Here is a 22,359-nt window from a genome sequence, read left to right on the forward strand (position 1 = left end):
GGATACTATGGTTGGTGCTAGGAAAATTCTTTCCTAGTATATGGACTGATGATTATCATTTGTCTGTCTGTCACTTTGAGAACATGGGGAGAAATGTCCCCCAACAGACACTCATGGTGTCCCCAATGGCTGGTTGCTCCAACCTGAACCAACTGGGACTTGCCGGCTCCATACTCTTGCTGCTGTTACCTCAGCTCTACATGCCTCTGCTGGACCTCTGTCCCTCTATTCCAGGGAGCAAAGAAGTGCTGTAAACAGTAAATTGGAGGGGGTGGGGAGTCCTCTGGGAAAAAGAGCAGAATCCTCTGTGCAGTCCAAATTTTGGATGTTAATAATGTTATCCCACCCCTTATATAGAATCCTCCAGGAAAAGTGAGCCCAGTGGAGGAAAAAAAAAGTGTATGCCAAACAGTTGGCATAGAAACCTAGAAGGCTCACAGACCATCTGAAGAATTTCTGTGGGTACCAAACAGTTCCTCTGACTTAGAAATCAAGGCTGGCTGAAAAATCAAGCGCTGTGGGTTTCTGCCTTTCTTGATTGATTGGTGTTTCTAAACCCCAGCTGTGCAGCAAAATTACCTGGAAGCTTTGTTCCAAGCAGAGTGGACCACTGCCATCATGGAGATGTCAAAGATGCATGAAGCATAGCAAGGCCTGTTGTGATGCAAACCGCTGTGAGACGTAGGCAGTTTCCTCTGCGACCACCAGTGTCTGCGAATATGCAGGCAGGACCTCTAAGAAAAACTGCCCTGGTTTTTCATATACAATTATCATAGCTTTACATTTTCTTTTCCTTCCTACATTGTGCTCAGTGTTTCTCATTTGGCTTTAAATGTCTTTTTTATAATTGGTTCCTTTAAATCCGGTCCAGAGCAGTGTACACACCGTGCATTTTCTGGAATTTCATAAGTCTGTTTCTAATTTATGGCAAACCCCACCCCACCTCTATTTTCTTCCTTTGTTAAAGGGTGGGGTAGATGCTCACTTTTTAAACACTGACCAGCCCAGGGCTGACCAGACATGGGTTTGTAAAAAGCCTTATTATGCTACATAACAAGAACTGTTCACGTCTAAGGTTTCTTAAACCATTTCCACCCATGACTCCTCCTTGCCTGAGAAATTTTTATATGTCCCTGCTCTCTAGGAGATGAAGTAAGGTAAAATGTCCCCTGGAAAGTTTGGGAGAATCCCATGTCTGGACAAGGTGGAGCCTGCAAGTGTGCCAGAGTTGGACCTGGGGACTGGACGCTCCTGGTCCCCGGAAGCCTGGACACTTGACTAGGCAGGCCTTCTCAGCCCTCAGACTTAACATTCGGATTCCTCTTGCAGGCCCAGTCTCCTGATCGCAGCTGGCATATGGGGCCATGGCCCGGCTCCCGGGGCACCCGGAGGTCCCCGGCCCAGAGCTTGGCAGCACAGGCCGGGGAGGCAGAGGCGGTCGAGCGGCCCGGGCGCGACATGTCATTATCAACGTCGGGGGCTGCAGGGTGCGGCTGGCCTGGGCCGCGCTGGCCCGCTGTCCCCTGGCTCGCCTCGAGCGCTTGCGAGCCTGCCGCGGCCACGACGAGCTGCTGCGTGTGTGTGACGACTACGATGTAAGCCGCGACGAGTTCTTCTTCGACCGCAGCCCGTGCGCTTTCCGCGCCATCGTGGCGCTGCTGCGTGCTGGCAAGCTGCGGCTGCTGAGGGGCCCGTGCGCCCTGGCCTTCCGCGACGAGCTAGCCTACTGGGGCATCGACGAGGCGCGGCTGGAACGCTGCTGCCTTCGTCGCCTGCGCCGCGAGGAAGAGGCCGCCGAGGCGTGCTCAGGGCCACCCAGCTGCGGACCACAGGGGAGCCCAGCGCATGCCCTGGGGACAGGGCGGCTAGAGCGGGGCCGACGGCGCCTGCGCGATGTGGTGGAGAACCCGCATTCCGGGCTGGCAGGCAAGCTCTTCGCCTATATCTCGGTGGCCTTCGTGGCTGTCACAGCCGTCGGCCTGTGTCTGAGCACTATGCCTGACATCAGAGCAGAAGAGGAACGGGTAAGTGTGGGCTTTGGGGCAAGGGCAGGACAGAGGGGAGGCCAGGATCGTGGAGGTGTGGACCCAGGTGGCATGTAGCCATTCATGCCGAGTGCATGCCGATTGCTTGTCATGGTTGTCCACTATAGCCCCTGCCCTGGCTACAGACTGCACAGCCCTTTCCCTCCCATGCCATGGAGTGGCCAGGAGGGAGGGTCCAATGAGCTGATGCATGGGGCTCCAAACTACATTAAGTTTCAAGACAAGGACCCACAGCCTTTATCTTGGGGCCCCTCTCTGTATCCCTAATAACTCAGCAGGCAGTACCTACAAAGTCTGGACAAGGTAGAGCTAAAAAATACCCAGTATCTTAAGTGTCTAGAACAGCCATTCTCAACATGCCTGCTGGTCCCAGAGTTAAATATGCACCTGTTGACACGGTTCTAGCACCCACAAAAGGGCTGTGTAACATGGCTTTGCACTGTTGGCCCGGAGAAGCAGCACTTGCTGCAGGTACTGGAAGGATCATGTGTTTACATATAGTCTTTCTGTTAGAATCACACCTTCTACTTTTCTACAAGCTTTCAGCTCTTCAAATCTGTTTATAAACTGCTATTCTCATGGGATACAGTTCTTTCTCATAATTCTTGTGTTGTGTTCATAACCCCCCACTAAGTGGAGACCTTTCCCTATGGGATTGTGTGCCTCTGCTGCACCTGGGATGCAGCCTTCCATCTGTAACTCCCATTCCAGGGGATTGGACACCTTCTTCTGGCCTCTGAAGACAGTGCATGCATGTGTTACACACACATATGGTGCAAGCAAAACACCCATAAATAAAAATAAAGGGAAACATTTATAGGTAGCTTAAACAATCAGAGAATCTCCTCTCCCAAGTAACCACTAATCTTACATAACTTTGGGAAGGAATTTAGTGAGTCCTGTAAATTTCAGGAGCTTCTTGAGCCTTGTAAGTAAACTACTTCCTGAATCCCACTAGCCTGCCTCCCCACTCTAGAAGAGAATATTTCAATTAGGAGGAAATAGCTACACAACATCAGAGTCCCTAGAGATCCCCAGGACAGTGGTGCTAAAAGAACCTATAACAAACACAGGCCCTGACCATGACTGGCCCTGATTACTATGGAATCATTTGGAAGTAGATGCTGTCTGCGAACTATATCCACAAGGCAAAAGGTAACAGTGGAAGAAATGTGCTCTTTTCTGATTTTGAAGGTGCTCTTATTGGTAGGAAATGCACGGGGGTCAGGCTTTGGGCCAGGAAGGTACGTTGTGTGTCTGTTCTGAGTGATTCACATGTGTGGAGAGACAGTGCACAGACAATTTTATTCCAGCAGCGAGCTCCAAAGTTCCTTCTATGCGGTGGTGGCTGCTGTGTTGCCTGGAGACAGAGCTAAGCACTTGTCTGGGCCCTGGCTCGCAGCAGGGACGGTCTGTGCTTGCCAGCCTGCCTGAGAACAGCGTGTGGCTGTTGAAGGCCCATGGGGTGCATGGTGCTTTGCAAAATCCAGCATTTCCTTTTTTGTTGCGCTGTGTGACTGTGCCAGCCAGTGTTTCCTTTCGGTCACATGATTAAATTAAGGCTAGTGTAATGTGAGCTATGGATTTCATGCCTGGGATCTCAGCTTCGAATTCACAGCAGCCTGGAAAGCTGGTGACAAAGTTTCTGCTGCTCAGACACCCTCCAGCAAACACAAAGCTCTGCCACCTTCTGGCAGAGCGAGGGCTTAGCTGTCTCTGGGCCAGTTAGTCAGGGTTCCCAGAGACAGAAATGAAAGATGTGCACACAGGGTTTCTCTGTAAGGACTCAATGTATACAGCCTCTGGCTGAACTGTCCTAGATCTGCAGCTTCTGTGAGAGACCCAGAGGGCCTAGGTACAGGCTCAGAGCAGAGGAGGCCAAGACCCCGGCCCCACAGTCATGCAGGACTCTCTGTCACCCAGGACAGAGGCTGGGCAAGGCCAGTTACAGGGGAGGAACATCTGTGTTGCACCATTTTATCTAGACACCCTGGCAAGCACATCTGGAGTTATGTCTGACCAACACCCGGCACCCCAGAGTCCACCCAGTGCACCCAAAGTTCCCCATCACCTGAGCTCTGGCCTTTGGCCCAAGTCCACCCTGGTGTGTGTAGCTGGAGGTCCTCCATTCACAGGTACCCCACGAGAGCCCTGGCAGATGACAAACTGCACTTCCAGCACTGATTCGGACATACTGGGCATTTGTTGTTCTTAACTCTGGATCATGTCTGGGGAAAGCTCTGACTGGTTTCACCAAGAGATTTTAATGCTGGAATATTCTCACCTTTCTACTGTTTCTCTTTCCTTCCTTCTTCCTTCCTTCCTTCCTTCCTTCCTTCCTTTCTTTCTTTCTTTTTTTTTGGTTTTTTGAGACAGGGTTTCTCTGTGGCTTTGGAGGCTATGCTGGAACTAGCTCTTGTAGACCAGGCTGGTCTCGAATTCACAGAGATCCACCTGCCTCTGCCTCCCAAGTGCTAGGATTAAAGGTGTGCGCCACCACCGCCCATCCCAGCTCTGACTGGTTTCAAGGGATATGAAGTCTGAGGCTTGAGGGGGTTCATCTCCAGGGAATGACCAGAGGAATTTCAGTGTTGGGCTTCCTATCCACATTGGTATGGAAATGGCCCTTTTACATGTGACACGGAGCCCTACTCTGTAATCTCAACGTCAAGGCTCCTTCCATTGCCCAGCAGCACGGCCAGCAGCATGTTTTTTTTTTTTTTCTACATTCCCCAAAATGCTCTAAGACCGTCCTTTCCTGCACAACAAGGGCAAAAGAATGTAAGACAGATGGCTTTGAGTGGGGCTTGAGTCAAGGGGCTGGATCTCTTGTGTGGGGCAGCAAGAAATCTGCCATGCACTATGCTTAGGGAGCCAGGTGGGAATTGTCTTAGCCAGGTAGTTATGAACCCAGGAAAGAAAAGCCTCAGTTGCTCTTTGCTGAGACAAAAGACATAACCACTGCAGGAGTCTTTACCATTGCTGACAATGACAATGACTGCCCTGTACCTCTGCATGGACATGTCACCAGGTCCTTTCACATTTAGAACCACAGGATAGAAGGTAGAGATTTGGCCTTACCTAAGACCCAAGCACTGCAGAAACACTGTGTGGTCAGGTCGGTTAGCTCTAGACTCCATGTCCCCTGTCCAGCCAGTAGTGTGTCTTTATTGGTTTATCTGCCTCTTTGCAAATCTACCTGTCAGCAAACCAGCAGGGGCATTACAAAGTGAGTCAGTGAAGTGTTGAGCTGCAGCCAGCGATCTGAGCAGGTCTGTATGCATTTCTCTTCTATAAAAACAATGTGGATTGTTCTTCAGAGTGCTGGGACTGTGGAGCAAGCATGATGTGTGGCTTTGTGCCCTGTTCGGTGCAGCCTCCTTCCCTCCTTCTTATGACCAACCCTACTGCTCAGATTTGGTGTGGGAGCTCATGGCCAAGATTGCTGCCCATTTCCATGTTGGGTCCTGTGGGTGCTTCTAGAGGTGTGAGAACAGCGGGGCCTGGTTAGTTTGCTGGACACTGGCTAAAGATAAAGTAAGGGCATTTGTTTTTCTCAGCTTCCTGCACAAATTTAGCAGAGAAAAAAATCTAGATTTATGTTTTGGATGTTTGCCTTAGTTTGAAAAATATATGTTAAAGATGTATCTAAATGCCTAGGGGAGAAGCTACAAGATTCCTTCAGTATCTACCCAAGGTCTTTCGTCTCTCCCATTATAAGAGTCAAAAGTGGATACTGGTTAAATCTTTACACTAAATGCCTAATCTTTTTTTATTATTAATTTCAAGTGTGTGTGTGTGTGTGTGTGAGAGAGAGAGAGAGAGAGAGAGAGAGAGAGAGAGAGAGAGAGAGACAGACAGACAGACAGGCAGACAGACAGACAGACAGACAGACAGACAGACAGACAGACAGAGACAGGGAGAGGGAGGTGGGGGCAGAGACTGCATGAGGAAGCCAGAGGTGTCTGATCCCCCGGAGCTGGAGTTTCAGATAGTTACAAGCTGCATGATGTGGATGCTAGGAACTGAACTGGGCTCTTCTAGAAGAGCATCAGGTGCTCTTAGCCACCCAGCCCCTAAATGCCTCTTCTGACTGTCGTGGGACCATTAAACATGTATTTCTCCTCTAGGACTCACATTCTCTGCAGGTTCTTCAGAGATAAGTCAGTGATTCATGGTAATTAGGGGACTTGCCATCCTTTTGCCCACAAGAATACAAACAAACATCAAAGGGCCATGGTAGCACTGTAAGCGGGGCTTTGTTTGGTACAGGTGGACCCCAGCCCTGTGAAGTGGGCAACACCACCCACCCCCAGACTCTAGAAGGTTCTGATAACAAACAAGGGCTGTGGTCTGCAGATACAGCAAAGTTGGGTGAGAGTGGCAGGCCAGAAAACCTCTGCCTCCACTGGTGATGTGCTCAGCACACGAAGGCCATTGGTTCTGCCCCCACACCCCCTTTTTTGCTAACCATCTCTGTATACAGGGTTATTCTGCTGCACTGTCCTCCACATCGGCCAGTGAGCACAGCTGAGATGCTAAGAACTCACCGGAACTGAGAAGAAATGGAAGATTTTCCTGAGTGTGTGTGATTCCATTGCCTCCCAGCAGTTCCCTAAATAGGATTGAATTATTTTGACAGACAAGCTGTATTTTTAAGGGAACTTAGTTCACCCAAGCATGAATTCATCAGGCACCACCCAGTTAGGAGAACATAGTTGAAAAGTTGGAATTGAGATGATTTTTTTTTTAACTCTAGCAAAACCTGAAATATTGAAGGGTAGCATAAAGGAGAAGTTGTCAAAGTTCACCAAGTTAGTCATGGTTGGCTTACGTGGTTCAACCAAAACTGTTTGCCATGAGGCATCATGGAAGCTCTGTTGTGGTTTGGAGTGGAACTCTATAGCAAAGAGCCAGGTGAACCTGTGTCCTCTGGGTTCCCTGTCTGCTAGGGGAAGCCTGCACTTCCACAGCAAACAGTTCTGAAAGTATTTAACCTGGGAGTCAGAGTTGTCTCTCTTGAATATGGACTTGGGCATCTTGAAAAATAACCCTGCCACCTCCGTGGGAGCATTTGTTACGAGCTCAGAAGAAGCAGTCGAACCTCAGGTCCTGATACTTAAACTCTCTGTCCACTAGTCAGGGGTCTCCATGCCTCCTCCCTGTAGCCTGATGAACATGGGGACTCTCAGAGTATTTGTTGTTGTTGTTACTATTGTTGTTGTTGTTATGGACGATTGCAGAATGCAGAGCCATTCCCAGAACAGAAGAAGATTTAACTGAGAGGGCCGACTAGGCCGATGGGCTTCTCTTAGCCACTTCCTCCTCATACCTTCCCTTTCCTGCCAGAATGGAGGCCCACCCCCAGCCCCACAGCCAGCTGGTCTCCAGCAGCACCGTGGCCAGAGCCCCTCCCTACCCCACCCCTGCATCTATCTGCACAGCATGGGGATGCGATGTTAAATGCTCCCTTGTGGCTGCTCTTCCCCAGCTCTTTGCTGTTGTGACTGACTCTGGGGTGATCCTTCTTGTCCACAGATAACACTGAGGCATTTCATCGCATGGAGTGTCACTACTTGTGACTGGGCCTTGTGTTGGCTCCACAGGCTGCTCCTCAGAGGTTGGATCAATGATCTTGGGTCCACTCATCTGTATGTCCATTCAGGTTGCTGGGCCATACCAGCGAAGGACCTTTCTCCAGATTCACCCCACCCTGTCTCAAACAATATCTCACAACCATTTAAGTTTTCTAAATCGCCAGGTGGTAGACGGGCTTTTGCATACATAGTGGCTAATTTCTCCTCTGAAAATTGCCATCTCTTCTTTGCCAACGGCCCTTAGGTAGTTGTCATGGTTGTTGCTTCTTGATCCCATGCATACCCTGCAGTGCTTTCCCATTGGTCACGTGTGTCTCCGCCTGGGCCTCTGCTTGCTATGGCCACAGTTTCCCCATCTTGCTTCTCCTCCTACTTAGACCCCTATCTCAGCATGACACTCAACAGGCAGTGTCCTCCTCCTCCTGGGCACCTCCTTGACAATCCCAGACTGACTCAGTTCAGTGAACAACCAAGAAAGAGCTTTGTCTGTGCCTTTTAAAACCAGGTGAGGGTCAGCTTGGCCCTGGGTGCCTTCCAATTTACAACCCTGCCTAAGATGCTCCGGATCTTGCTAGCCTTGGATCCACAGTGAGCCTGACCATCAGTGGATATCTGTTGAATCTTCACTTGGTAATGTAGAGAGAGTCTGAGAGAGAGTGGTGTGTGCTTCTGCCTCCCATCAGAGGCTGAAAGAGGCACTCTGCCCATAACTGCTGGTCAGCAGGCTGAACAAGGACAACCAGAGCAAGGTCGTTACGCCTCAGATGTGCACTTCCTAACAGTTAGCATTGTTTCTAATAGTCCTAACAGACTGCCATAAATAGGTTCTTTATTTTAACATGGTATGGTAAAAATATGGATGGTTAAATAAATGTAAATGCTACTTTTTACTCTTGAGACTTTGGTTCTATGTGTACATGATCCAGCACAAGCATTGACCATACATTGGCAAAGTTACTGCCTCTGAGTCCATCAGTTTGGAGCAGGTCCTTCTGCTCTTGGGACACACCCTGAGCAGGAAGTTTGGGTTTTTTTTAAGATTTATTTATTTAATGTTCTCTGTCTGCAAGTATGTCTTCATGCCAGAAGGTATTAGATCCCACTATACATGGTTGTGAGCCACCATGTGGTTGCTGGGATTTGAACTCTGGAAGAGCAGACAGTGCTCTTAACCTCTGAGCCATCTCTCCAGCCCAGTGTTTTATCAGTTCCTTTCTGCTTTCTGCTTCCTGGGTCTGTGATTGCATTCCAATGACAATGGTCAGGGGCTTTTTCCTCACAGGCTGTGGCCACCTTTTATGTGGATTTTGCTGCAACTCCAAGTAAAATAGCTGAAAATGTATTCAAAACAAGTGAAATTTGTCAAGGTGTTTAAAAATAAACAGAAAAAAATCAGTCACTTCTCTGCACACCAAAGTGGTAAAAAAAAAAAAAAAAATGGTAAACCAGTATTAGAATAAAAACATGAAGTGCCTTGCAATAGACTTATCAAAAAAGGCTCTGTGTTCAAAAGAGAAGCCAACATGAGACCAGGTGAGGCATAGAAAGGGAGTGAGTGTAGCATCTTGTGTGCTTAGATGGTTGAAGTGGCTCCCCAAGTTAATACATAGACACGATGCTGTCTGTCACAAGTGTTCCAGGCACTTTCAGAGCCTCCTTAAGGACTTAGAGAAATGTGTATTTCCAACTAGTTGTGAGTTGCAAAGAATAAGGAAATGAGATGAGTAGGAAGCCGGTCATGTTGGTGTCTAACAGCTTCCTAGACTCTGAGTGTGGGAGCGATGGTTACATGCTTACTAGTGGCTGTGGTTAATATTCAGCTGAAGTCAGCGCTGTCCCCATATCATCTATTTGGTCTCATTTCCCAGGTAGCTAGCCAGAAAAAAAAAGTGCCCCAACCTATGCAGAACACAATCTTCTCCACAGTTTTGTTGGGGACACACATATCTAACACCAGCATTGACACAGGAAGGAAGACAGGGATCCTTGGGGACATCATCATTAATATTGCACAGTTCCTATATTTACCAGATATAGGAACATAGTATAAACAAAATTAAACAGTCACATACTTAGTAACAGCTCTTAGAAATACTATATGCAAAATTAAATATGTTCTTAGTAAGACATACATTGGAAAGTGCAATAAGTAAAATTAAACAGACATATATACTTAGCAGCAACAGCATACTTGCCCTGGCAATTTGGAGATGATCACACACAGAAATAGAACAAATCTGTGTGGCAACTTAGTGTGCATGGTGAAGCCTTCTGGCATCTGTGCGTGGTTGTCTGAATAGATGCTGCCTGAAAGGTGTTGTGGTTGTTTTTGGTGTTGGTTGGTTGGTTGGTTGGTTGGTTTCAAGACAGGGTTTCTCTGTGTAACAGCTCTGGCTGTCCTGGAACTCACTCTGTAGACCAGGCTGGCCTCCACCTGCCTCTGCTTCCTGAGTACTGGGATCAAAGGCACACGCCACCACCAGCAGCCTGAAAGATATTTAATAAATTCCAAGTATGTTGGACACCATGGAAAAAAAAATCCATGTAATTAGAAAAAAAAGTAAGTTAATATACTGTGTCTCATGGATGTGGGGAAAACCATTTTAGCCTCCACAAGAAAGTCAGACACCATAAAGGCAATAAAACTACAGTGTACTTGACAATAGGTTAATAATCTTCATATAGAAGCAGCTCAAATACATTAATAAGAACAAATGGCACCTCAGGGAGGTAAATCGGCTCTGAAGGTTAGCAACGTTCTCTATAGTAAAAAGAATAGTATATCCCATTCAATGATGTATAGTGTTTTCTTTCTGTGTGGGCGGAGACTCCAATTCTTGTCCACACCAGTGTGTGAGGTCTTTAGAGATGGGCCTTTCACAAACAGTGAATGAAGCCAAAGAGGAGGCTGTCCCAGGTGAGCCTACCCAGAGGAGGAAAGAGTGAGTCTCCAGTAGGAAGACCACTTCTGGGGCTAGGGAATCTATCTAGTTCAGTGTTAGTGTCTGCCTAGCATGGGTGAAGCCCTGGATTCAGTACAAAAAAAAAAGAAAAAAAAAAAAAAAGAACAAAACAGAAAGCCCATTTCTGGGAACTCTGCCTAAGAAGCCATGGGCTTTCATTGCTTAGCATGTTCCCTGGTGCATTGTTTGTAGTAGGTAAAAATTTAATGAGAGAGAACGTAGTTTCTAGTAATAATGGCAGTTGGGTTAATTCAAACCAACCCACCTGCCTCAAAGCCCTTGGAGGGTTGAGCCAGGCACAGAGCAGCAAGCCCACCCTCGCCCTCAGCTGCAGCTGTGGGATGCAGCCTTCAGGAAACAGCGAAAATTAGCAGCTCAATGAAGAACAGTGGCTGCGCGCCTTTCGTCCCTTTGTTGAACCAAATGGTCATCTAACCCACACTCTCCTGTTTGTCTGCATCCCACTGATTCCCTCTGTCCATCTAGCTAGAACCTCAAAGCTGGGTGAGGGCACGGTTGACACTCCCAAGGACACAGCAGAGCCCCCAACTGCAGGAAACACACAGGCAGCCTGTGCCAGTCACGATGTTGGCAGCCCCCAACCCCATGAGCTTGCCTACTGTGAATCTCTCGCTCCCACAAAAAAACAGCCACATTTGGGGCCAGAGCCCTTGAAGGATGTGTTTATGCAGCATAACACAAACTGGTTAATACAGTGTTATCAGGAGATTGGCAAGTCTGTCTCATTCAGCACAGACTATCCAAAATAAGCACCTCATTATTTCTGCTTAAATGACTGTCGTGATGTTTTTAAACAAAAGCCCCTCCTGAGTAGATGTGATATTCATTTCTCTGCTACTTTTCTGCTTGCTTCGACAAATCTGACTACGAGAGCACTATTCCATAGATAATTAAGAAGAATAAACCTCAAATGAGTTCAAAGTCAAATTTGGAGTTAGTGAAATGAGCTGACAAAGTTTTGTTCTGGTTCTTCTGAAACAGAAGGTAAAATCAGCATGGTCATTAGCAAGAATGTGTTCCGCTGTGGTCTCAGCCATCACTGTGTCTGTCTGTGGAGGGCACCAAGTTAAGACTGTAACTACAGGAGGCTGGGTAACCCCTACAGCCTGTGCTACCTAGACCTCCCGCAGACAGATGGACTGGTGAAGAGCTGGAGTCAGTCCAGGTGATGCACAGGCTGTAGCAGAGGTACTCAGAGGAATTTAATCACCCACCAAGGAAGACACAACTTAAGATATATCTATCTTCCTATGCTTCTTCCTGTCTCCTGGTCTTCTGGCTGTGTTTAATTTACAGAGGCTAAAAATACACAGTAGTCACATAAGACAAAAGTAGGGACAAAAGTGAGCCTGTATGGAGTAGCATGTTAGTATAGCTCAGTGGCACACCTGCCCCACTGCCAATTGAAGTCTCATCACCATGGGAATTGAGCCCATCTTTTGTTTTCACCAGAAAGTGAACAAGACCAGTGCCAACATCAGCCCCACATCTACAGACCTTGCTTTCTGGAGTTTTTGGTTTTCCAGAGTGTGCCTGCCCTGTTCGCTAGTTGTGAACCAGCCTGGACTTCTTATTTCTTTCCTCTGCTACCAGGATGGGTAGGATATTGGTCACATTCCTTTCTGATTGCTGTGCTGGTCACGTAGTTTCTCAGATGTGGCATGTGTGGGCCACACACTTGGGTTTTGTTTATTAGTGTGAACATTGCAATTCAACAGCAGAGTCAAAAGCTGGGGCCTGGTGGCATCACCAGCATCCTGAGTGAGAGTTATTTTCTACTCAGCATTCCTCAAGCAAAATGAGTAACCTGTGTCAAGACAGAAGAAAGACATTCTAGATGTGCAAAATCTAAAAGAAATCTGTGCTACCGCTGTTCTTTAGACTGCCCGAGGGTATGCTTCAACAAAATGACCAGTGGGAGAGACATCTTGTGTAGGAAACAGGAATCTACAGCTGGAAAGAGAAGCTGGAGGTCCAGGCAGGTGATATCTCCTGAGGGGCAAAAGATAAGGCCAGTTCCAATGGCATATTCCTGTAACCCCGCTACTTAGGGCACTGCAACAGGGGGATAGAAAATTCAAGTCTAGCCTAAGTAACTTAATTGAGACCCTATCTCAAAAATAAAGGACTAAAGAAATATCTTAGTGACCAAGGCAAAGATTCAATCCCCAGTTACCATGGGGATGGTGGCAAGGGGAGGAGGAGGAAGGGGGAGAGGGGAGGGGGGAGAGAAGTGGAGAGGAGAGAGGGGAGAATAAAGCAGAGGGCCTGCTATCTGATGTGCTAGCACACTTAGAGAGGATTACCAAATCTTAGAGAAAACCAAGCAGCTTTAGAATAAATCCATAAAACCTCACATCTTAGAAGTAGAAAAAAAGTAGACCATTGCCCGGCTCCGCTGGTTCAGTCTTCTGGGTAATTTCCAATCTTTAACGGACAGGTCAACATGAAAGATGGAGTATTTGTCCCTCTCTTTTTGCCAGGCTATGATATACTAGATACTCTCTCTGAGGCATTGAAGCAAGAAAATGGAGAGCATGTGATTTGAGACCTGTTACGATAAATCTTTCCACCAAAAGCCGCCTGAGCCCCACCGCCACGTGTGTGTTTTACACCAGCTGCCTGCCCGAGTTAGGCCCAAATGAATACACAGAAACTTGTATTAGGGTCAATGCTGCTTGGCCAATAACTAGAATTCCTCATCTGTTAGCTCAGTCTTAACTATCATAAATCTATATATTTTATAAGACTTATCTTATCGGACGCCTTATTGGCGTCCCTCCTTGCCGGTGGATCACATTGTGCTGCTGGAGCAGGAACGGAGGGGAAAAGAGAGCCCTTCCTGTCTCTCCTTCACTTAAATATGAGTCTCCTTGCTATGTCACTTCCTGCCTGGATCACCACTTCTCTACTACATTTCCCAGAGTCCTCTTTGACTCCTAGTCCCGTCTACTTGCTGTCTCTTGGCCAAACAGTATTTTATTTAACAATCAATAAGATAAACATACACAGTACATTCCCCATCAGAGACCCCAAAAAATCATTGAGTTAGGACAACCACAGGACTCTCAATAGATAAAATCCAGCTGTACAAGCACAACCAGCAATGAACAAATGGAATCGGTTTCTTGAAGTACTATTCAGAGCTGCACTGACCATCAACAGACAGAAGGCTAGTATCTGAGGAGGTGTGTGTGGATCTTCTATGTGTCCTAAGTTACAAGTCAGCCAGATTAATGCACATACCTATAATTCTAACACTTGAAAGGCAATGGCAGGATGGTTAGAAGTACTAGGCCAACCTGGCATGGTGAGTTTCTGGATAGATAGGTAGATAGATAGATAGATAGATAGATAGATAGATAGATAGATAGATAGATGATAGATAGATGATAGATAGATAGATAGATAGATAGATAGATAGATAGATAGAGCACCCGTGATAAGAGACATCCATTACCAAAGTGAGCAGACCTGCATTGCTTACCATAAATTGGGAGACCACCCCAGTGAATGCTATGGGCTGTGAAATCTCATTCCAAACTTGTTCTTTTTGTAAATATTAGAAAGCTGATTCTAAAATATTTGTGGGACAATTGAGGACCCATTTTTAAGAACTCGCTGGAGGAATCGCATCTCCTAACTTAAAGATTTACTACAAAGCTGCAATTAGATTTTGTAGCACTGTGAGAGGTAAAACCTGCAGTCAACACAGAAAGCAGACACACATGGACATGATCAGTTGAATTTTTATTTTTTATTTTTATGTGTACAGGTGTTTTGCCTATGTGTGTGTCTGTGTATCGTGTGCATGCAGTGCCCAAGAAGGCCAGAGGAGGGCGTCAGATGCCCTGGGACTGGAGTTATGAATGGTTGTGAGCCAGCATATGGACACTAGGAATTGAACCTGGGTCCTCTAGAAGAGCACTGAGCCATATCTCCAGCCTCTTGCCTTATATTTTATTTTTTAAAAACTCAGCTCAAAATGGACCATCGATATAAACCTAAAATACAAAATGTGGAACTTCTACAGGAAAACCTAAGAGACGGTCTTTGCTTGTCTAGATTGGAGCCTTCAGATGTTATATCAAAAGCCTTTCTACAGAGGAAAAATTGGTAAATTGCATTTCATCAAAGTTAAACACTTTGCCTCTGAAAGACTGCTAAGGGAATGAAAAGGCATGGCTCAGACTAGGAGAAATATTTGCAAATCACAGATCTGACAAAAGACTTGCAATTAGACTATATAATGAGCTGTGTAAACTCAGCTGTAAGAAAACCCATTTTAAAAGGAACAAAAGATTTGAGCAGATACTAGAAAAGACACACAAATGATAACACAGGAGAAGATGCTGAACTCTGCTAGCGTCTAGAGTATACAGATTAAATGTATACACTCATACACTTTATAAGGGCAAAGAGAGGGAGAGAGAATGATAACATGTGTAGGTGGACTGTGATTTGAAAAAGCAATCAGGAACAAGTGCTCACAAGGCTACAGGGCACTGGAGTCCCAGACCCTCCATGGAGGGTGGCATGGCCATGGTAGTGTGCTCTGATCCTGACATGATCTGGTCCAATGATCTACTCTAGGGATTTATCCAAAAGAAAAGCAGATACTCACAGAGACTGACTCGTTGATGTTCATACCAGCTTTATTTCCAAAAGTCCCCCAGAACACAAGTGCATATCCACATCTGGACAGTGGGTATACACTGGCGCCATCATAGAATGGGATCAGCCAATAGCCAAAAGGAGCAAATGTTGAGAGAGTAACACAAGGGAGCCACAGCCTCCTTGAGCAGGAACGTGGACACCAAAGCCTTAGTCAGGATGCCATCCATGTGCCTTTCTGGAGCAGGCAGGGTCAGCAGCCCTGGGAGACTGGCCAGCCCTGTGGGATCTGTGTTGAGTGGGACCAATATGAATCTTACTCTGGAAGACTCATTGGTGTTCTGTCTCAGTTCACAGAACTGCACTCTCATATGTGGGTTCTCCTTGCGCAGAAGGCTTTGGACCCATTTCTATGTTCCCTAAGAGTCTAGTCCCCAAAATGGAATTTCCATGTCAAAGTGGACAGTGTTTGACATTTACCTGTGTAGAGTTGTCTTTGTATATGTTGCCCAGCATTCTAGACCTCGCCTGGATTACCCTGGATTCACACCTTAGCCTCAGGCCCAGCTGACCTGTGTGTAATAGAGAATGGATAGACTAGAGATGGATTGACTCAGGAATGTCAAATAGACAAGGGAATGTGTCTGTCCTGTGAAGCTACATCTCACATCCAGCCACCCAAGAGAAACCTAGTGTATGAACACGGCATTCCCAGCAGGTTTGGTTTTGTAAGTTGTTGGGGGGTTGGGAGGAGGTTGTTTCTGTTGTTTTTGGTAATTGTGGATAATTCCACATGTGAGATTAAATGAAATGCACCAAATCCAAATTCAGCTCAATGTTTCTTCTTTTTCCTTCTTCCTTTCTTTCTTTCTTTCTTTCTTTCTTTCTTTCTTTCTTTCTTTCTTTCTTTCTTTCATTTCTCTGTGTAACCTGGCTTCTTCATGCAGCAACCCATACCACTACCTCTGTCCTAGGCTCCCTGGAAAGGTGCTAGCCTCTGAAGGGGACAAGAGGGTTCCAGAGACAGAGAAGGTGCCTAGTGGCCACTGTTGGTCTAGAGAAAGTGAAATCTAGAATCTGGAATTTCCTTTATTGTTGCATTTGCTACCTGAAAGCTGGACACTGTTGCAGATCCTGGGTAGACTGGAGTATGGCAAGTCCTGATCACAGAGCTACCCATGCTCCTCCACCTGGACATTGTGCACATTTGCTGTTCCAGGAACTCTTGACTGTGGTGTGGGCTCCACCCAGCCCTCCAACCCTCAGGCCTTCATATCTTACACCGCACACGGACATTACAGCTTATAGAATAATCAGAACTTGAATGAGGAAAAGTACAAACAGACGTCAAATAGAGTTACACAGGGAAACTCTCTGAGCCAATCATGGATAAGTCCAGGCTTGCTTCTGACCTGGTTGGGCCAAGTAGGACAGATATGCCATGTCATGATGAATCAGGCTATGCCTTCTGGGCTGAAAGTTCCAGAAACTGCTCGCTTACACTAACCCAGGCTTGAAGATACCACCACCCTTGACTCAACGTGGTGTTTCTAGCCAGGGAGGTTTAGCAGGACTTCCTCCTGTCCAGGACAATAGTGATCTGTGGGTACTGAAGGGAAATGTTCTGGGCCCTGGTGCCCCCTGTTTTGTGGTTCTCAACCCACCAGGGGACACAGGGTTTGTTTTCTCCCTACAACAGCAGCAATGCCTCCAAAATGGCTTTAGGTAATGTCCTTGAGGTCAAACTGCCCAATTCAGATTCCATGTCTGTGACCTGAGCAAGCTACCCAAGGAACACAGGGAAGGGGACATTGAGACAAAGACGGACAGGAGACCTCTGTGAACATCCAGTGTCCTTACTGAACTGTGCATCAGAGTTCCCTTGAACAAGGCTGAAGCTAGAGTCTTTCTTGCCCTATATGTCTGGAAGCAGAGACTTTGACAACAACAAGCAGCCTTCCATGGATAAGACTGTGGGGCCAGGGCCAGGGTGCTTTCTTGGGCTTGAGTGCAGCCTCCACCCCTCTCATTAGCAGTAGTGTGAGCACAAGGATGGCATCTCAAGCCCCACAACAGGATGTAGGTCAATGCAGGTTAATCTGTAGGTCAAGGTGGGGTCCTGGCAGCCCATTAAAGCAGGGGTGGATGAGGATGAGGACTCAGGCACAAAGTACTCTTAGTTACAGATGGCATTTACATGTGGATAGCTAGGATTTGCAAAAGCGAACAGAGAGGTTTGACTGCCAGCTATCTGAATTCCTTTCAAACTTGTCATCTATCAGGTTCCCCATCATACACAGGATGTCCTGCACATCCCTGAGTGTTCCTCCCACCCACATCCCTCTGTGTACACCAAAAGTCATTTCGAAGCCAAGACCTGATGACCACTGAAGCCTCAGACCCCTTCTGAGTGGAGGTCTCACTAGAGACAGAAGGCTACAAGTCTTACCACTCTGTCCACTGCGCCTCGGACACAGGCTCCTGTCTCCATATGCTCACATGGACCTGGAGGTTCCTTGCAGGAGGTGAAACCAGGGCCTGAGTGGTACAAGCATCATTGTGGATACTTCTCCCATAGTGGAGGTGACCTGGTGACAGATTCTATTGCACAGAATCAAATACTCTGTGTTAGTGTCTCTGGGAGTCCCCTGGGTCAAGGTCGGAGAGGGTAGTGTGTGCTGTTTGCCTGGCCTGCAGCCTCCCTGAAACTCGGAGACAATCAGACGCAACAGGAAGTCAAGTCAAGCAAGATCTCGTTTATTGTTTAACAGCAAAGTCCTCTTAAAGTAAAAACCACAGGGCAGGAAAGTATTACCCATTAATTTTAAAGGTATTCCTATTATGTATCTAGTGTCCTTTCCCTTCTTGGGCACGGTCTGCTAGTGTGATGACCTCATCTAGTGTGAGTTTGGGCAGCCAATTATTTTTCTTAGTAAACACTTGAAGCCTCTCCGTAGCTTCCCCCCAGCGCCATCTTGTAATGGTACCAGTCATCAGCTTGGGCCACTCCCTCTTCTGGTGGGACATGATCTATGCTCCTCCACAACTCTGAGCCAGGATGGCCTGTGGGCTGGGTGTGGTGTAATAGAGTGGGGAATCATTAGGTAAGACATGGCAGCCTTGAAGTTGTGTGTGGCCAGGTAGGTCTGCCCCATTTCCCAGAAAGGTAACAGTCTTCTATGCTGTTTATTAAATGTAGCTCTAAGCCCCAGATTGTATCCCAACAGTGAGATGAAAATTGCAACCTCTGACTGTTGCTATTTGCTTGTTTTCTCTAGCCCAGCTAGCCACATACACTTGGGTTTGCTTAGAGATTGTTTCCAGTAAAAATATTTTATTGAGATACAATTCACATACCATATATTTAACACACTTGAAGTATCTTCCTATTCCATTGTTTTCAGAAGTAGTTCTATCAACACAAATGAAACCCCGTGTGCCCCAAACCATGGCTCCTCAACCCCAACCCTTGGCAGCCACTAATCCACTTTACCATACATTTTTTTATCTTGAACTTTGATACAAATTGAACCATCAAGTGTGTCTTTTGTGCCTGGCATCTCTCGCATCACATTTTCAGGGTCCACTTACACTGGTTAGCTGACGATTTGGAATACTCCATCATATGAAAGACCACATTCTGTTTATGCTCCATGCATAGACGTAGGCGGAAGTCTCTGTCCCACAAGCCACTCTCAAGTAACTGACACAGAGACTTAATATTAATTGTAAATTCTGGGCCAATAGCTCAGGGTTGTTTCTAGCTAACTCTTTCTTTCAAATTAACCAGTATTTATCATCTATACTTTGCCACATGGCTCATGCATGGCTTGTTACCTCATTTTCTACACATCCTGCTTTCTCTGCCTCTCCTGTTGTCTGTACAGCTTCACCCTTCTTCTTCCCATCATTCTCAGTTTGGCTCTCCTGCCTAACTTTATCCTATTCAGCTATTGGTTAGTCAGCTTCTTTATTAAGACAACCACAGTGACAAATCTTGGTAGTGTACAAAAGGGTTATTCCACAGCACATAAAATCACTTTGGGCTATTTTGCCTCCTGAGGTAAAATCCTGTACAAGGTCTATGGAGACCTGCTTTCTCCAGCAGAGACCCACGCACGGAACTGTGGGGTCTGATAGTAACTCCACTGATTTGAGGGGCTACCAGATGTTCTCTGAGTGACTGGACCACTCTGCGTTCCCATCGGCAGTGTCTGAGAGTTCCAGATCCTTCATATTCTCACTGGCACTTGTTACTGTTGGACTCTATCTTACTATGTGGACTGTTCTTCAGAACTAAGGCGTTGTGTATGTATGAGAGAGAGACAGAGACAAGACAGACAAAGACAGAGAGAAAGACAAAGACAGAAAAGGAAAGAGCTATTTGTATACCTTCTTTCGTGGTATTGTGAATGAGATTTAAAAATTTTCATTTTCAGATTATTTCTTGAAAGTTAGAGATGAAATTGACTTTTGTATATTTATCTCATATCCTTCAATGTCACTGAATTAATTTTTCAGCTCTAATGTGTTCATTTATTTTAGTGGATTTTTTGGCTTTTCTGTACTCAAGGTCATGTCACCTGTGAATATACAATTAATTCTTTCCAAACTGGATTTATTTGTGTCTGCTCTGCTTGAATCTTCAGAACTTTTTTGATAGGAGTAACAAGGGCAGACCTGATTGTCTGGTCTTACTGGGGGTTGGGAGATGAGACAGGGTTTCTCTGTATAGCCCTGGCTATCCTAGAACTCACTCTATAGACGTGGCTGACTTTGAACTCAGAGACCTGTCTGCCTCTGCCTCCCAAGTACTGCCTCTGCCTCCCAAGAACCACCCTGTTCTAATCTTACTTTTGTTTTCTGTTTGTTTTTCGAGACAAGGTTTCTCTGTGTAACAGTTCTGGCTGTGCTGGAACTCACTCTGTAGACCAGCCTGGCCTCGAACTCACTAAGATTCACCTGCCTCTGTTTCCCAAGTGCTAGGATTTGATCTTACTTTTTAAATATGCTATTATTATGAATTATATTAATCAAGTTCAGGTGCTGAGTCAATCTTGCTTCCCTAACAAATCTTTCTCCATCATGTTTTTTTAAAAATTACTACATGTATCTAGTTATTGAGGGGAGGGCATTGTGCCATGACCCATTGGTGAAGGTTAACTTGAAGAAATTGGTTCTCTCCTTCCACCATGTGGGTCTTAGGAATCAAAACAAAGTCCTCAGTCTCGGTGGCAAATGCATGTACCTGATGAGCCATCTCAGAGAGGCCCTCTCTCATGGCTTCTGAGTCTCCTATCTGCTGCTGGGTTCCGTTTGTTACCACTTTAAGCTTTTATTGTTTCCTTTTTGTTTCTGAGATGGTCTTATGTAGCCTACTCTGGCCTCAAGATCAATATATAGTTGAGGATGGCCTTGAATCTCTGATCCTCCTGCCTCCACCTCCCAAGTGTTGGGGTTAGAGAGGCACACCGTCATGATTGGCTTTGTTTATCTTTATGCCTCTGTAGTTTTCCTAAGATCAAGCTGTCCGGGTTTTGTGTCTAAGTCAACAGAAGATCTCTTGTCATAGACGATGAAGACTTGGTGTTAATACTTAGAACGCTGGAGAATTCCTTGTATGGTCGTCTGAACTTGGGATCTGCGTGGGCAGATTGCTGACTTAATCTCCCAGCCACTGCCTCTTTCTCCAGGCTTGCTCTAGGTCTATTCAGATGCCCATTTCTGTTTTGCCATTTGAGAATTTGCCTGTTGTATCTAAATTACCCACCTGGCAGGCACATTATTCAGTGTGACCTATATATATCCTTTTCCTCCTTGGTGGCAGTAGCAGTGTCCCCACCTGCATTTCCTGTTCCAGTTGTATGAAATGTTTCGAGAATCGGCTTCTCAGGTCTGCCTTCTGTTTAGATATTCCTGTTCTAATTTCTATTGCCTCGTTTGGTGCACTGATTCCTTTTTCTCTCCTTTGCCCGGCTGTCTAAACGTGGAATGATAGTTATTCATGCCAAAGCCTTTTTTGTAGGCATCTCACCAATCAAATTAGAAGTGCTCAGTGGTCAGTGGTTCCAGGTTTTGAATGTCTTTCCAGTTTCCGGAATCAACCTGCTCACTAGCCCATATATGGAAATGATGTTAAATAAATCTTTAAATAAAAGGGTGGATCGGGCCTTTTCAGCCAAATTTTTCTATTATCTCCCGGTGCAAGGTCTGTATCCGCCAACCGGATATTCCTCTTCTCCTTAGGGCGAATGCTCCACAAAGTGCCGCAACCTGTTCGTGCTGGAGACAGTGTGCGTGGCCTGGTTCTCCTTCGAGTTCCTGCTGCGCTCCCTGCAGGCCGAGAGCAAGTGCGCCTTCCTGCGGACTCCGCTTGCCATCATCGACATCCTAGCCATCCTACCCTTCTACGTGTCGCTGCTCGCGGGGCTGGCGGCAGGGCCCACGGGCAGCAAGATGCTGGAGCGCGCGGGGCTGGTGCTGCGGCTGCTGCGGGCGCTACGCGTGCTCTACGTGATGCGCCTGGCGCGCCACTCGCTGGGACTGCGCTCGCTTGGCCTCACCGTGCGCCGCTGCGCGCGCGAGTTCGGACTGCTGCTGCTCTTCCTCTGTGTGGCCATGGCGCTCTTCGCGCCACTCGTGCACCTGGCTGAGCGCGAGCTGGGCGCTCGCCGCGACTTCTCCAGCGTCCCCGCCAGCTACTGGTGGGCCGTCATCTCCATGACCACCGTGGGCTATGGAGACATGGTGCCGCGCAGCCTTCCGGGCCAGGTGGTGGCGCTGAGCAGCATCCTCAGCGGCATCCTACTCATGGCCTTCCCTGTCACCTCCATCTTCCACACCTTCTCCCGCTCCTACTCGGAGCTCAAGGAGCAGCAACAGCGTGCAGCCAGCCCTGAGCCGGTCCTGCGTGAGGACAGCACGCACGACGATAGCATGCATTCGGCTAGCGCCACCGAGGACAGCTCGCAGGTCCCCGAGAGGGCAGGCGCAGCAGGAAGCTCACCAGGTCGGATGGGACCCTAAGCCCAGTGCTCTGCTGAGAGGTTCCGGGGGATGAGGGGGTCAAAGTCTTGGAGGACACCAAGCACCCGCTGATCCAAAAGTCGCAAACTTGGT

General features: G+C 47.0%; 1 protein-coding gene across 1 annotated transcript; it reads left to right on the forward strand.

Annotated features, from left to right (window-relative positions):
* The first annotated feature begins 1,364 nt into the window (after nucleotides 1–1,364).
* On the forward strand, nucleotides 1,365–22,266 carry Kcng2 (potassium voltage-gated channel modifier subfamily G member 2). The gene is made up of 2 exons (XM_035440313.1): nucleotides 1,365–2,024; nucleotides 21,487–22,266. The coding sequence occupies exons 1-2, from the start codon at nucleotides 1,365–1,367 to the stop codon at nucleotides 22,264–22,266; spliced, it is 1,440 nt and encodes a 479-aa protein (XP_035296204.1).
* Nucleotides 22,267–22,359: the final 93 nt, after the last annotated feature.

Source organism: Cricetulus griseus, chromosome 2 (genome assembly GCF_003668045.3).
Source record: "Cricetulus griseus strain 17A/GY chromosome 2, alternate assembly CriGri-PICRH-1.0, whole genome shotgun sequence".
NCBI lineage: Eukaryota > Metazoa > Chordata > Mammalia > Rodentia > Cricetidae > Cricetulus > Cricetulus griseus.

Excerpts from the sequence above, each read along its gene's own strand:
- Kcng2 (XM_035440313.1), top strand. The coding sequence starts at position 1,365 with ATGGCCCGGCTCCCGGGGCACCCGGAGGTCCCCGGCCCAGAGCTTGGC. Across the intron at positions 2,025-21,486 it reads TCAGAGCAGAAGAGGAACGG|GGCGAATGCTCCACAAAGTG; the intron begins GTAAGTGTGGGC and ends TCTTCTCCTTAG.